We start from the raw sequence: 15,796 nt of genomic DNA, 5'->3' as shown, positions 1-15,796 counted from the left end.
GAGGCTTGGAGTGGGGGAGAGACTAGTATCCCCAAGGGAAAATAGACCCTGGGGACAGAGGAAGGGGCAGGCCAGCAAGGTCCTCAGGAAGTTACTGAGAATGAATTTAAAGGGAAACCAGCCAAATGGTTTGTACATTTTCTCCAGGGATATTTAGCTGGGCAGGTGCCAGTGAGCAGCATCAGAGAGGACTGGATTAAACCAGCACTGTATTTGCTCAAAAGAATGAGGTGGATTAAGAAAGAGGCAAGAATACTGGCTGTAATGATTAAGCCTGGTTTTAAGGTGGACAAGAAGGGAATTAAGTAGGGGATAGAGAGAACACCAACATCTGTACCAGGCATGGCACATGTGCCTCATGCTGGGTAATCTTCACCCCAGAGATCATGACTGGCTCCCTGAGTGGGTGAAGACACCAAGCATTACGAAGGCCGTTGCTTCCTCGGGGATCTCAGAACTGGGTAAGTGACAGATCCAGCACTGGAGTCCAGGGACACGCATCTCCAAAGGCTGTATACTGAGCCCTCATACTGTCTGTGCTAGCTGGAGTACTGTTGGGCATTTAACAACTGATGCAAATATCAAAGAATGGTAACTGTATCTGATGTATTTTTGTTAGTACTCTTTTCCACTTCTGTTAACATTGATACATAGAAGTCTTTAAAGATCTCTAGTAAAAAAAAAATTATCCACAAATTATGCCATAAATCACAAAAAGCAGTTTTTAAAAATCAGCATTTGTTTGGATGTTGAATTTAATAAACTCTCATTTCGGTACATATAGACCTACTTGGTCTTTGAGTGACAAAAACAAAATCATTTGTGTACTTACTGCCTTTTTATAAACAGATTTGAGAAAGTTACCATTTATTGTTACAAATTACAGAACACCTATGCAAACAGTGATAGTTAAACAGTATGTCCTTATTTCTTATATTTAGAAAAGACTTTAGGAGTAATATTTTGACATTGAAAGATTCAAAAGTTTATGTATCAAACATAGTATTTTCATTCACATAGAATTATAAGGCACTTTAATTAGAATGAATATTTGGATAAAATTAAACAAAATTCTATTATTTTAATGAACATAGATGCTTATCACATGCCTTTTACATGTAAAAAAGATCTATGCTGTGCAGCCCTGTGGAGGGTACAAAACTACATCCTTGGTCTCCTAGAATGGAGAGCCACACGGAGAGGCGACTGAGCCAGGCCTACAGGAACCAGGACAGCAGAGGGGCAGCCTGACCCACTAGTTTGGCTGGCAGGTGGTAATGTGGAAGGACAGAAAAACATGGGGCAGCTGAGCCTGTGGCCCTACATCCCCAATGACCAAGTATAAACTATTCTAATATAGTTGATTTATTTTAAGTAATAGCCAAAAAAAAAAAAAAGAAAAAGCAGACTCAGTGTGTTAGTTCAGTGGATAAAATATAGTGGAAACAATTCCCAGTTAATCAAACCAATGGTCGTAATTCCATAAAAGGTTCTTGAGATAGCAGCAGTACATCAGGATGTCCTACAAAAAGACCATGTGGAGAGTAGGGGTGATGGCCACCAAACAACACATGGAAATCTGACTTCCTGTCTCTGTGTGTATGTGTGTCACCACACACACACACCCCGTTCCTATGAGTGTGCTGCCACCCTAAATGTGCTAAAGGGTTCACAGTACTGCCCCAGGAAATGCCACTCTCCAGGAAAGGGCACTGTCCCCAGTCGGCACGAGTGACTTCCTCTGGGGACTGAAACTAGCCACTTCCAGAAGGCAGGGAGCCACATGAGACAAGCTACTTGACTTCTTGCTGCATTTCACCTGTAAAACACTCATCTTGTCTACCATTGCAGAATAATATGGCATGCATTTGGTCTTGGATCCTAATTCCAGTTCCAGAGCTCCTAAAGCCTCTGGGATTCCCTGAGCGATGGGAACACCTCTTGTTACTCATAACGAGCCTAGGTGGTGACGGCACCCGAGGCCAGGGTGCGGGAGGGATGCACCCCGAGCATTCCACTGTCACAGCCACAGGAGCGTGCTGCAAGCCCCTTCTAGATCCCACCCTGTGCATGTCTTCATTTGGCTGCTCCTCTGTGGCCTGGGTAATAAAATCACAAACACCAGTGTTCCCCCGAGTTCTGTGAGCCATCTCAATCAAGGCAATGAACCCAAAAAGGGAGTTCTGGGGTTTGTAGCCAGTCTGATAGAAGGACAGTGGCCTGGCCTTGTGATCAGTGAAGCCAGAGTAGTCTCAGGAGACAGAGGGATCCGACACCAACACCACTTGGGGACAGTGCGGGACAGTACTGAATCACAGGACACCTGGTGAGCGGGTCGGAAACATGACTTACGGGTCTCTCACTCACTCACACACGCGCACACACATAAGCATCTGCTCACAGAAGTGTTCTGTGTGAAGAGTCAGGTTACAGAAGAAAATTGCTTTTCTCTCTCTCTCTGACAGACATCTATTCAACCAAAAGGAGTATAGAGTACTTTGTGATTAGGAAGAGCACGTGCAGCCATCTCTCAGGAAGCAGCAATGCGGGACAAGGCTCCTAGAGACACCAGGACGCAGGATACTCAAGTTCCCATGTCAAATGATGTGGTATTTGCATACAATTCGCACGCACCTCCGGTATGCTTTAAATCACCCCCAGATGGCTTATAACAGAAACTACAACATAAATATTTATTACATTGCATAGGGAATATGAACATGGAAAAGGCGTTGCACTTGTGTGTAGAAGCAACCATCTCAGGACTAATTGCAGAGCAAACCTGACTCCCGTAACCATTCAGTTATAAATAGTAGGGTAAGAGGACATGGTAAAAAACAAACCTTGTGATTTTAGATGTATGGTTTACCGGTCACTTTCCCGAGTGCACACGCTGTACATACACACACAGACTTTGTCATTTAAGCTATAGTAATTTAAACACATTCTTTTTGCTGAGATAGTATTTCTGTGTTTGGAAAGGAATATTAATTTCAGTATGGATTTTAGCAGTCCTCAATCCGTATATTTTCTTTCTTTTTTTTTTTAGGATTTATTCATTTTTATTGAAGGGCAGATTTACAGAGAGGAGACACAGAGAGAAAGGTCTTCATCTGCTGGTTCACTCCCCAAATGAACATAATGGCTGCAGCTGAGTTGATCTGAAGCCTTCTTCGGGTGTCCCACATGGGTGCAGGGTCCCAAAGCCTTGGGACATCTACTGCTTTTCCAGGTCACAAAAAGGGAGCTGGATGGGAAGTGGAGCAGCAGGGATTTGAACCAGAGCCCACATGGGATCACAGCGCATGCAAGATGAGGATTTAGCCACTAGGCTATTGCACCAGGCCCTCAAATTATGTATTCTCAAAAAATCCTATAAACCTCATTTCATCAAGTTCATTCGTAAGAAGGACACCCTAGTGACAGTAGTTGCTAAGAACAAGAGTATCTGGAAGTGGTCCAGAGTTTACCATTCGGCAGGTGTTTCTCCACAACGAGGCCCACTTTAGAATGAGGTGTCCGTCTCTTCAGGGAAGGTGCTGGTTTCTGCAGTTTGCTCAAATAAGGGAGAGATTTTCTCAGAACGCAGTCACTAGAACTTTGGGATTTTCTTCTCTCTCCAATAAATCTCTTGATCTTTTCCCAGATCGGAACCTGTAAATAAAATAGCTTTTCCATAAAATGAAACATTCAAGAGTTTGGTCCTCACGAGGCCAGACTGAAAATCATTAACACCGAAAAGAACTTCATGAGCGTAGTTCTAGTATTTTATGATTTTGAACAACTTCTGGGGTCATCTTATTTGAGCCTAAAAACATTTTTATTTTGGGGACAGAAAAAGGGAGGGAGAGTCAGAAAGAGGGACAGACAAGACAGCAATCCCATGTGCTAGCTCACTCCCTGAATGCCCTGAATGGCTGTGGTTGAAGGCTGAAGGTGCCACGCCTTGCCCTTGTGGGTAGCGAGTCCCTACTTCCATCTCTGCTGCCAGGTAATTCAGATTTTTGTTTGGAAAGACCCTCTCCTCTACAGTTATAAAAGTATTTGTTCCTTGGTTACAGCTGCTTTTTTTTTTTAATATTTTTAGATCTAGATTTTTACTCTCTCTTGAATTTATCTTGGTGTTTTTTGTAGGAATCAACTATTTTAAATATTCAAGATGTCTGGCTGAATGTTCTAACACCTTTCACTGAATAATCTAACTCTTCCCCCACTGATTTTGAGCTGCTACGTTTTGTGACGCATTGAATTTTCACATTGTCATATGTTTTTATTTCCTGATTTCTATTCTATTCCATTGATTTCCATGTCCGTGCCATCTCCACAGTGTTAATTACCACTGCCTGGACAACAGGTATGATCATCTGATGCAGCTGGTCTCCTCTCGCTGCTCATCCATGCCACTCTTCCTGGTGTGTGTGATCTCAACATCATGTCACTGAGTTCCACTTACCCTTTCACTTTCTGTATCTGGTCTAGGGTTTCCGGCAGAGTCACTCCAAAACTTTCAGGGAAAAAAAGGGTGACGATTCCGATGAAGACCGTGAGACTGCCCATGATGATGTAGGGCAGGAGTCTGTTGTAAGCACCTGAGGGCAGCGAACACGAGATCAGGTCAACACAGGGACTCTAACGCTCTTGAGCTCCTAAAGCATTGCTGTGAAGGCAGCAAATGGTGTGCGAGAGCAGTTCTCAATCGGAATGTTTTCACAAGCGAGGTATGTAAGCTAAGTGTCAGTTTCTTTGATGATAAATGTTGTTGACTTTGTGTTTCTGTAGTGATGTACCTGCTTGATTTTAATTCTGAGATGGTTTCCTACTCTGTCCTGTCAGCTAGTGTCCTACATGCTACTGCTCCCTCAGGAGTGACAGCAGCTCCTGTGACAGGAGTCTTTGCTGCCCCAAGCTGCCCTCTAAATGTGGAGCAGCTGGAGGTGAGCATTGCGATGACGTCAGGGAAAAGAGGCTGGCCAGCATGTTTCAGGTTCTGGTCATGGTGAGTGTAGTGTGTCCCCTTCCACCCCCGACCGTTGTGGGGGACAGCTGGTTCCACAGAAACTTAAATGACACATTCAATCTAGTTTGAATCCATAAATGAGGACTGACACATACGCTTAGATTTGGTTTCTTTTTTCTTTCTTCCTTCCTTACTAAAGATTTATTTAATTTAAAGTCAGAGGTAGAGAGAAAGAGAGAGAAGGATATTTTATCTCAACGGTTCGTTCCCCAAATGACTGTGGCAGCCAGGGCTGGGGCAAACCAAAACCAGGAGTCTGGAGTTTCATCAAGGTGTCTCACATGAATTCAGAAGCCCAAGCACTTGGGCCATCCCCTGCTGCTTTCCCAGGGACATTAATAAGCAGCTAGACTGGAAAGGAAGCAGACAGAACCAGCAACCATGAGGGATGCCAGTGTTGCAGGCAGCAACTCTATGTGTTACACCATGACCAGGGCCCTTGATTTCTTCTGAGAGCATTGCATGCCTTGGTTTTACATGTAATTGGAACATCCCTCCTCCTCTGGCCCTCTTGATCATGTGGTATTACTCAGATAGGAGAATCACAGACCCTCATCCTGCCTCCTCTGCATGGAGACAACACTCCGCTAACACAACTTGCTGTTGTGGCGTGGAAAGCTCTGTCTGGGACTTTGCTTCTTAAGCATCAGTGTGGGGTGAAAGGAGAGCAGACGCCTGTGTGGCACTCTCTCAAGCTATGGCAGGACAGGAAACGATTCTCTCTGCAAGCATGTGCAGGCACCTTCCCTGGGATTTCATGTACATGTGTAGGGGAATAGGTGAGGGGGAAAGAGTAGGTTATCACTGGACGACCAGAAAGAATGAGGTGTGTCTACATCTCTTGCCAGGAGAGTCCTTCAGGAGAACTGAGTTTGAAGTACCAGACCCTACATCCCCCTGAATCCCGCTGAAGTTCCTCTGTGGCGTCATTCTAGAATGTTGAAACTTAAGTGCTCAGAAAGTTTTTGGTTTTGGATTTTCACTTAAGGTTGTACAACCTTAATAGCAAAAAGAAAGAAATGGCCTAAATGCCCAGTCACTGAAGCCTATCTACAAAACTGTTTATTACAAAGATGGTAAAAGAGCAACACATATCATTGAAAAGGATATTTTGGTTAAAATGTTATTATATATGATATCTGCACATTTATTCATATGTCTCTGTGTGTACATTCACATTCATATGCTATACAAAAAAATTACTGAAGGGTTACCCATCAAGTCATGAATATTGGGGCTTCTAGGGCTATTTGGAGAGCTGGAAGAAGAGAGCTAAACTTATACTTTTCCCATTATTTTCCACACCATTTGAGCTTTTCATTATGAAAAGGTATTACTTGTATATTTAAGGTGGATTTAAAGAAAGAGCAGATGGACAAGATGCATCTCACCCAGGTAAACGAAGTAGGGAGCAATGATGCTGCCCACCCTGGAGGCCATGGATGTGACCCCCACAGCCATGTTCCTGACCAGGGTTGGGTACAGCTCGGCAGTGAAGACGTACAACATGGAGAAGGCAGAGGTGATTCCAAACTTCCCCAGCATCGCCAGACCAATGGACACGAAGCTGTAATCTAGGAAGGAGACCCGGTGTAAATAAGGTGCCATCAGACAGGACACTCAGCTGCTTTTAATGTCATTTTCACTTCTTTAGGGAATCATTTTATTAACATGGAGTTATTCCCAAAACACCATTTTTTCTTCAAATGTCCTAGCAACTGGACATGGACAAAGAAGGAGAGTGAGGCGTGCCTTTGCACTTTGCCTGTTGTTATTCTGGGTCATTAATGCAGCCAGTGATCTTTGTTCCCCAGCAAATTGCAGGCATGTTAATATGGTTAAGCTTAATCTTGGAAGAGAAAGGCCAATCCTTTTTATCTTGCTTCTTGCTATGAAGCAATGCACATTTCCATGAAAGTTAGCCTATGTTAGTAATTCAACTTAGCATTTTTGTAAAATGAGAGATAGCCATAAGGGGAGAAGGCAGCTGATGTCCCTTTGTGTGCTGTTTAACTACTTCACATTTTAGATACAAAATCACTGGACTTAGACCTGAACCAGCATGTGTTCCCAGCTCCAACACTGAATATATCGCTTAGAGAAAAGGTTTCAAAACATTGAGGAAGATCTGAAAATTTGCAAATCATGATTGTGACTCAAAGACACTGGTTTAAGAGTTTGGGGGGCTCTTCCCTTTCACTGGGGACGCCTCCAGGGCTGACTCGGGTGGCTGCTTTGATCATGGAAAATCACATAATTAGCTATCACCTGTCTAATCAACCTGTGTATGGGGTCTGATGTCAAGGCAGCAAAACAGAGAGCAGTGAGTCATGCACATGTGGCCTGGCCAAGCGTGGGTCTGTTCTGGGAAGCGGCCAACCCCAGTGAATTGCTTACCTGCAGGCACCAGCTGAATTAAGAGAAGCACCCCTCCTCCCAAGAACAGCACCCCGGCGATGATATAGCGCCTGGGCAGGGTTCGCAGCAGCAGCCAGGCTGTGACATAGGCAGGGACCTCAATCAAGGCTGAGAGGAAACAGTTCAGGTAGACGTCGCCGTGTAAATTAGGGGAGTCGAGAGAAAGAGCAAAGTAACCCACTGAGGTTAGCATCCTGAAAGATAAAAACCAGATACAATGACCAGAGGACGGCCTCAGTCACTCTAAAATTTCAAGATGACCAAGAAAGTGTTAAACAGCCACTAATTCCATGTGGCTTTTGAAATTTAAATAGGGGTCAGCTTGAGGGTTAGGTTGCCACTTGGAACAATCATAACCGATATTGGAATGTCTGGATTCAAGGCCTAGCTCTTCTCTAAATCCCAGCTTCCTGCTGATGCACCCTGAGGGAGGGAACTGACGATGGTTCAAGAACTTGGATCCCTGCCGCCCACCTGGGATACCGGCCTGAATTCTGTTTCCGGCTTTGGCCTGCTTCAGTTCTGGCTATTGTTGCCATAGGCAAAGTGAATCAGGGCATGGGATATCAGTTTCCCTTTCACATAAAGAACATAAAAAAAATGTGAGCCCTGACGTGATGGCTCAACTGGCTAATCCTCCACCTTCAATCACTGACACTCCCCATGGGCACCGGTTCAAACCCTGGCTGCTCCACTTCCCATCCAGCTCCCTACTTGTGGCATGGGAAGGGAACAGAGGATGACCTAGGATCTTGGGATCCTGCAAGCATGTGGGAAGCTCAGAGGAAGCTCTTGGCTCCTGACTTTGGATTGGCTCAGCTCTGGCCACTGCAGACATTTGGGGAGTAATCCAGCAGATGGAAGAGCTCTATGAATCTGTTGTCAATAAAAAAATTAGCTTTAAAAATTTTTGTATAGGGCCCGGCGGCGTAGCCTAGCAGCTAAAGTCCTCGCCTTGTACGCACCGGGATCCCATATGGGTGCCGGTTTTAGTCCCAGTAGCCCCACTTCCCATCCAGCTCCCTGCTTGTGGCCTGGGAAAGCAGTCGAGGACAGCACAAAGCCTTGGGACCCTGCACCAGTGTGGGAGACCTGGAAGAAGTTCCTGGTTCCTGGCTTAGGATCGGCGCAGCACCAGCCATTGCAGTGACTTGGGGAGTGAATCATCGGATGGAAGATCTTCCTCTCTGTCTCTCCTCCTCTGTGTATATCTGACTTTGTTAAAAAAATTGTGTATAAATTAGAATCAAATAAAATTTCTAAAATTTCTTTTAGAAATTTTTTCACATTGTTTACATAGTTGAGAGAAATAAATAAATTTTTAAATACTTGAAAGTTAAATAAAATTTTAAATTCAGTTTCTCAATCACACTAGTGACACTTGAAGAATTCACCAGCCACATGGACTAGTGGTTGATGTTTTCAATAGACAAAAAGTTCTGCAGAAAGTTCTATTGGGCAGCATGGTGTACACATAGCAATATTCAATAATACCCAATCCCAGCTAGCTGACTTCAAAATCAGTATTTCCTGAACAGTTTGTGCTTTATTACTTCTTAGAGTTGTCATTATCAGACAAAAAAAAAATGAGATTCCAAACTGCAGATCTCATTATTTTTAAAGAAGAGCAGGTGCATAGGTGGTACTATGGGATCAAGCTGTTGGAAACTGATCTGGCAAAGCTCACTTTTGGGAGAGGAGTGAAGCTTTCAAAATGCTCCACAACATAGCAGAAGGCACAGGGCACACCCTATTGTGCCAACTAACATGCACAGAGGCGCTTCCCTGTAAAAACAAAGAGCCCCACTGCAGAAATCTGCATGTCACGAGCACAGATGAAAGCCAGTGGCACTGGACGAGGGTTTCAGGAACTACGTTGGATCTTCTTCTATAGATTGGACCACATTGGACAGAATGAAGAATAAAAGAAAAAACGAAGCCTTACTGCTGGAGGGATCTTGGTGATCTGGTTGTCGGTCTAACCAAAGGAGCAGTGCCCACAGAGCTGGTACCTGGCCCAGCAGCACCACTGCTGGACAGGTGTGTACGTCCACAAGGTCTGCTGACCGTGGGAGGCGCGGGACACACTTGCTGAACTCTGCAGCTTACTCCCTGCCCGCGATTTCTCACTGTAAACCACAATGGCCTTGGAAACATGCTTGCTACAGTCTGCACCTGCCAGTTCCAGTACCCACATCTCTGCACTCACTATAAGCTATGTGTGTTCTTGTCCTTTATTTCTTGGCCGCCACCTCATTCCATTGAATCTACAAAACCACCTCATCACCTGTGTGCCTTACAAGCCCTTACTTTTTGCTATTGGCAGGAATATAAAGCTCTTCACTTCTCAGCCTTTTGGCTAAGATCAAGTGTAGGAATAAAAAGCTCGACAGGACTCTAACTCAGGCAGTGGGGAACCCAGTGCTCCTGTCCTCATTGTCCATGGCTGGCTCGGCTTCAGGAAGCAGGAGCTGAAGGAACATCTGTGCCCAGAGCAGATGCACTGTATCTCACAGGGGTGGGGTAGTAGCGAAGCCTTCTCCTGAGGGTCCCAGCAATGCAGACCCAAACAGCAGGCCTAGTGACTTTTCCCAGTATTTAGTGCTGTGAACTGAAAGAAGACACCTCTAACGGACTTTGCACTTGGTCCTCTGTCTGTGTGATTCTCTGAGTGAGAGACAGTGAGCTGCAAGCTCAGGTGCTGCACGGCTGCACTTCCAGATTCCTTACTTACCACAGCAGCACAGACATAATGGTTAGTGTGGCAATATTCCGAGTCCTGAACAGGTCCAGAATGAAAACTTTCTGCTCCTTCAGGGGGTATGGATCTTGCAGCTAAAATAATACAAACAGGCATGAGATAAGAGGTAGTAAGATTAAGAGGTATTCTTCGGCAGTGACCCATGGGAATGAGTGCATCCAAACATGTGACAATCATTCTCACACTTTAAACTGGTAAGAACAGATACTTCACTTGATCTTAGCCAAAAGGACAAGAGCAACTATTCTCACACTTTAAAAAGAATGCAGTCATTTTAAAGTGTGATGGATTAATTTTTATTTTATTTGAAAAACTCAAGAACAGGGAATCAGGGAGGCAGAGATCTTCTCATGGTGCTTCATTTCCCAAATGCTTGCAGTAGGCAGGCCAGGATCAGGTGCAAGCTAGTATTCCAGAACTCTGTTTGGGTCTCCCAGGAAGGGTAGCAAGAACCCACCTGCTTAAGCCATCATCTGCTGCTTTCCAAAGTATATATCAGCAAGAAGCTGGGACCAGTGCAATGGCTCAATTGGCTAATCTTTCCACTGTAAATCTCTTGGATCCTATATGGGCACTGCTTTGTGTCCCGGCTGCTCTGCTTCCTATTCACCTCCCTGCTCGTGGCCTGAGAAAGCAGTGAAGGATGGCCCAAAGCTTGGGACTCTGCACAAACATGGGAGGACCACAGGAAGCTCCTGACTCCTGGCTCCAGATTAGCTCAGCTCTGGCCGTCATGGCCATTTGGAGAGTGAACCAGCAATGGAGGGGCTTTTTCTCTTTCTGTCTCTCCTTCTACCTGTAGATCTGTCTTTCAAAAAAACAGAAATAGAGTTTTTTCTTTAAAAAAAAAAAAAAGCTGAATCAGAAACAGAGTAGGCCAGAGTCCAATCAGGCATTTTGATATGGGACACAGAAGTCTCAAATAGTGACCCAACTGCTACACCAAATGCCTGCCCTGGCTTTTTAAATACGTGACATCAGCTCCAAACACAAAGCCTGGCAGACAGCCACTGTAGCCTTTCTTGGTTCAGTCATCGCTGCGGATGGCCTTTATCAGAATGACCCAGGATCCAAGGGTCTGCTGGGGGGGCGGAGTGACAGAGCCCCCAGCAGCTTTGAGGTTATGTCTGCTTTGTTTGTTTGTTTGTTTGTTTGAAAGAGTGTGTGTGTGGGGATGGACAGTGAAGGAGGGAGAGAGAATATCTTTATATCTACAGGTTCTCTTCAAACACCCACCACTCTGGACAGACTCTGAAGCTGGGAAATCAACACAGGTCTTCCCATGTGGGTAGAAGAAACTAAAGAACCTGAGCCAGCACCTCCTGCCTCCGAGGGTGCACACAGGCGCGAAGCTGGAATTGGGAGTGGAGCTGCGACTCAAACCGAAGCACTGTCATACGCCATTCAAACATTTCAAGTGGCAACTTAACCATTATGCCAATTTCCCCTCCACTTTTAAAAATTGACTATGAATCATGATAACCAGGCTGGTTAAAATTGATGCTAAAATAAAAGTTACATTGCTCTGAGCCGTGGCACGTGTGGAGTGAGGAAGGCGTTCCTGACTGTGGAGAGCAAGGCCTGCCTTTGTGGCAGGTGCTCCCAGACATTAGCCTGCTCTCTGGACAGACACTCACATGGCTCACGGCCAGACTGGCTTCTCTGCCACACTCCCTGCAGGGCACAGCAACAGAAGGTGTCCCTGCAGTGTAACCGCACTCTGACAACAAAGCAAAGTTGCTGCGTACTCTGGGAGTCAGGGGAGCTGGAGGTCCTCACTGAGGGTCTCAAGCACGGCACACATACAGGACCTATGGTCCAGACTCCGTTTTCACTCGATACTTCTCTGGGACTCCTGTTAAAATGCAGATTGCCAGGTCAGTGTAGTGGCATATCAGGCTAATCCTCAGCCTGCGGTATCATCATCTAATGTGGGCATATGGGCACTGGTTCAAGTCCTGGCTGCTCCATTTCCCATCCAGCTTCTTGCTCATGTGCCTGGGAAAGCAATGTAAGATGGCAGTGCTTGGGGCTCCTGAATCCCCCTGAGAGACCAGAACAAGCTGCTGACTTCAGACAGGCCCAGCTCTGGCCATTTGGAGAGTGAACCGGCAGATGAAAGATCTCTCTCTCTCTTCGTGTGTGTGTGTGTGTGTGTGTGTGTGTCCTTCTCTCCATAAATCTGCCTTTCAAAGCAGAATAAATGTTTAAAAAATGCAGATTGGGTCCAGCAAGGTGCCTAGTGGTTAAAGTCCTTGTCTTGCACACGTCAAGATCTCATATAGGTGCCAGTTCTAATCCAGGCGGCCCCACTTCCCAACTAGCTCCCTGCTTGTGGCCTGGAAAAGCAGCTGAGGATAGCCCAAAGCCTTAGAACCCTGCACCTGCCTAGGAAACCTGGAAGAGGCTCCTGGCTTTGGGTCGGCTCAGCTCCAGCCGTTGCAGCCACTTGGGGAGTAAAATCAGCAGATGGAAGATCTTCATCTCTGTCTCTCCTTCTCTCTGTAAATCTTTCCAATAAAAACAAATAAATCTTTAAAAAAAAAAAACATAGATAGCCAGGTCCCACCATGGGCCTGCTTATTCTGACCCTCCCGGGGCCTGAAGCCCAGGGAATCTGTATTTTTAAAGCTCCTACATAACTGTAACGATGATTCAGATTTGGAAACTTCAGGTCACAAATATTCTTCTGCAATGCCTTTGTGGCAGATGCTGTGGGCAGGCTGAAGACGCCTACACCCGAAGCGAGGGACACTCAGGTCACCTTCCACCATGCGGCTGCTCTTTGCTTCCTGTCCAAGTCAAAGTCCCTATTCCTAACACGAAGAATGAGTGCTGCTGTTCACAGCACACACTTTCACATCAGAGAGATCCTGGTTGTAAATTCCAGCTTAACGGCTGTGTATACACCTGGGCAAGTTGCTAACTTTTCCTGAAAAGCGGGCTACTGGCAGTACCAGGTACCGATGCCAATGTGAGAGTCATCTGAGCTGACAATACTGCCAGCCACCTAGGGGGTTCCTGGTTGGCATTCTGTGCGGCTGCACATGCTGGCACAGGGCTCTGTGCATCGTGCATCGTGAACAGGATCTGGCCTTGGGAGCTGGGCAGGGAAGACAAGGTGGCAAGCAAGTACAAGCTCCCCTCCCCCAGAAGGCTTGTCCAGGTCAAAGGACAGCAATGCCTGAAGAAGCAAGGCGTGGGTAGAGCATGTGACGGGGCCCTGGACTTGATCATTATTGTCTATCACTGTACATCTTTTATTTGTTTATTGTCGACTCCTCTGAATTTGTGTAGGTCTGATCTCTACCCCCAGACTGGAAGCTCTGCAAGATAACAATCAGACTACATCCCAATAAATACCAAGACTTGGTGTGTTGCTGAAAGGCAAGAGGTTCTCAGCACTCCCACTGTTTTTTCTGCCTCCAGTGAAAATGACTAAGTCTGAGAATGGACTTCTGGATTTGAAACCAAAGGCCTAAGAGATGCCTGAGAGTAGGGCTTATGACCACCGTAATCAAGCCTCCAGGGCACCAGGAGGCCAAGTGTGCGTGAAGGCCTTGGACACAGCACAGCACGCCCACCTCCTCCACAGTCTGTTTTCTGGGGCAGCTGAGCATGGACCCCAGCACACGCACGCAAACCACGGGCACAGCCACCAGCATCTTACTGTGTTCTAAGTAGCCCCCTATCGTTCCAGCCAGGAACGGCCTGTTCCATTCTTTGCAGTCATCCAAGTGAACCCTACAGTCCCTCCTGGTATGCACCTGCCTCCTCTGCCCCAGGCCACCTCGCTTGCCTTCTTTGAACTGCTAGCCCAGTGTTACCTCCCGGGGTCTTTGGTATTTCTTCCCGTATGTCATCATTAGTCTTTTCACCTTATTCTCTTGGCCAGATCATAACATTCTGTACTCCTTTAGCATAAGAGTGGCATCTTTCATTTCTCAAGGGACTGTAATGGTGAACAGCACACCATGTCTTTAGCCTGTGTGGCTGCCGCCACGGAATATCGGCCTTTCCTTGTGACCACCACCTTGAGAATGGGTCTCTGAGCCTGTATTCTCAGGTCTTACTGCTCCACATGTGGCTCATAGCAAAACTGAAAACATAGAACAGAGACCATCTGCAGGCTTAGGAAAGCTTCTGGGCACAGCAGGGGACCCAGGGTGGACTAGCTCTCAAAGTTTTCCCATTTAATTTGCACATTTAAAAATAATCAGTACAGGGCACGGCAGGGTAGCCTAGTAGCTGAAGTCCTCACCTTGAATGTGCCTGGCACATTCAAGCACTAATCCTGGCTGCTCCCATCCAGCTCCCTGCTTGTGGCCTGTGAAAGCAGTTGAGGACAGCCCAAAGCCTTGGGACCCTGCACCTCTATGGGAGACCTGGAAGATGCTCTGGGCTCCTGGCTTTGGATCAGCACAGCTCTAGCCATTGCAGCCACTTGAAGAGTGAACCAGTAGACAGATCTTTCTGTCTCTCCTTCTCTCTGTGAATCTGGCTTTTCAATAAAAATAAATATCTTTAGAAAAAATAATCAGTACAAACAAGCAATGTCAAAAAAAATTCACTGAAGACAAATTTGCAAAGTAGAGACAGCTAATACTTAATAGTGTTTGGTGTTCATTAAGCAGTTCACATGTACAATTGCACTGAATTCTTTTCATGTGTGTTTATTTGAAAGACAAAGAGACAGAGATCTCCTATCTACTGGGTCACCCTCCTAATGCCTGCACAGTAGGGGTGGGCCAGTTTTAAGCCCACAGCCTTGAATTCAATCTGCATCTCCTACATGGGTGGCTAGATCTGGGAAAAGAACCAGGATGCAAAGGCACCTTAACATAGGACTGGGATGTCCTGAGCAGTGTCAGCCACTCTACCAAACATCTATCCCAGCACTGCATTCTTAAACAGTTCTTTAAGGTGAATTTTATCTTAAAATTTATTCATGACTATGTTCCGAAGTTCTAGCACAGTGCCTGGCACATTGTGGACGCTTAACAAATACAGAATTAAATCAAATTCCATAAAGCCAAGAATGCATAGCTGATACCCACCAGAAATACCAGTGAACACTTACCTCCGCAGGATCAAATATCACTGCTGGTGCCACCTTGTTGTTCATTTTTGCTGCCTTTTGGATGATAACTTCAGCCTCTCTAAATCTTTTCTGGGATAGCAGCCACCGTGGAGATTCAGGAATAAACCTAGAAGTCATTTTTAATAGTTTATAACTTTACACAGCAGGTGGGTATGATACTATCAACTCTAAGCTGTCCCCAGATCACTAATTTTGTAACATCTTAGATATTTCTCACTTTTTAAAAGTCTTCAAAAGATTTCCGTGGGATCACAGGAATAAATACAAGCACCTTCAAGTACTAAACTTCAGATCTGATTGCAGCACTGTTCATTGGTTTTGCTTGAGACCAGACCCTAAAGGTTGGCCTTTGACGGTGGGTGTGTTTGAGCAAGGCCAGACATGGGAAGCTGTCCAAAACTGGACAGGCAGTGAAGCTCCTAGAAGAATCACATTCTGTAGCCCTGAGTCCAGGAGGAAAAATCATCTTTTCAGCATGTCCATTTTCTGAGGATTCCTG

At 45.7% G+C, this 15,796-nt stretch overlaps 1 protein-coding gene and 1 pseudogene across 5 annotated transcripts in view; both read right to left on the bottom strand.

The window, feature by feature from the left end:
• Positions 1–3,353: 3,353 nt before the first annotated feature.
• Positions 3,354–15,796, bottom strand: part of LOC121150501 (solute carrier family 22 member 4) — a 39,215-nt gene continuing 26,772 nt past the window's right edge. For 4 of the 5 annotated variants that reach the window (XM_040971454.1, XM_040971434.1, XM_040971444.1 and 1 more), the window contains 6 exons: positions 15,277–15,403; positions 10,170–10,270; positions 7,415–7,629; positions 6,409–6,591; positions 4,454–4,589; positions 3,354–3,654 (listed from right to left, as the gene is read on the bottom strand). In XM_040971454.1, coding sequence (XP_040827388.1) covers positions 3,579–3,654; positions 4,454–4,589; positions 6,409–6,591; positions 7,415–7,629; positions 10,170–10,270; positions 15,277–15,403 — 838 coding nt within the window. In that variant the 3' untranslated portion in view covers positions 3,354–3,578. The remainder of the gene's footprint in view (positions 3,655–4,453; positions 4,590–6,408; positions 6,592–7,414; positions 7,630–10,169; positions 10,271–15,276; positions 15,404–15,796) is intronic. The other variant, XM_040971437.1, reaches the window with a different exon arrangement.
• Positions 10,344–10,441, bottom strand: LOC121154439 (annotated as a pseudogene).

This window comes from Ochotona curzoniae, unplaced genomic scaffold (genome assembly GCF_017591425.1).
Source record: "Ochotona curzoniae isolate NIBS_2020 unplaced genomic scaffold, NIBS_Ocur_1.0 contig_1, whole genome shotgun sequence".
Classification (NCBI taxonomy): domain Eukaryota; kingdom Metazoa; phylum Chordata; class Mammalia; order Lagomorpha; family Ochotonidae; genus Ochotona; species Ochotona curzoniae.
The sequence above is the reverse complement of the archived record's forward strand: the minus strand, read 5'-3'. Positions and strand labels throughout refer to the sequence as shown.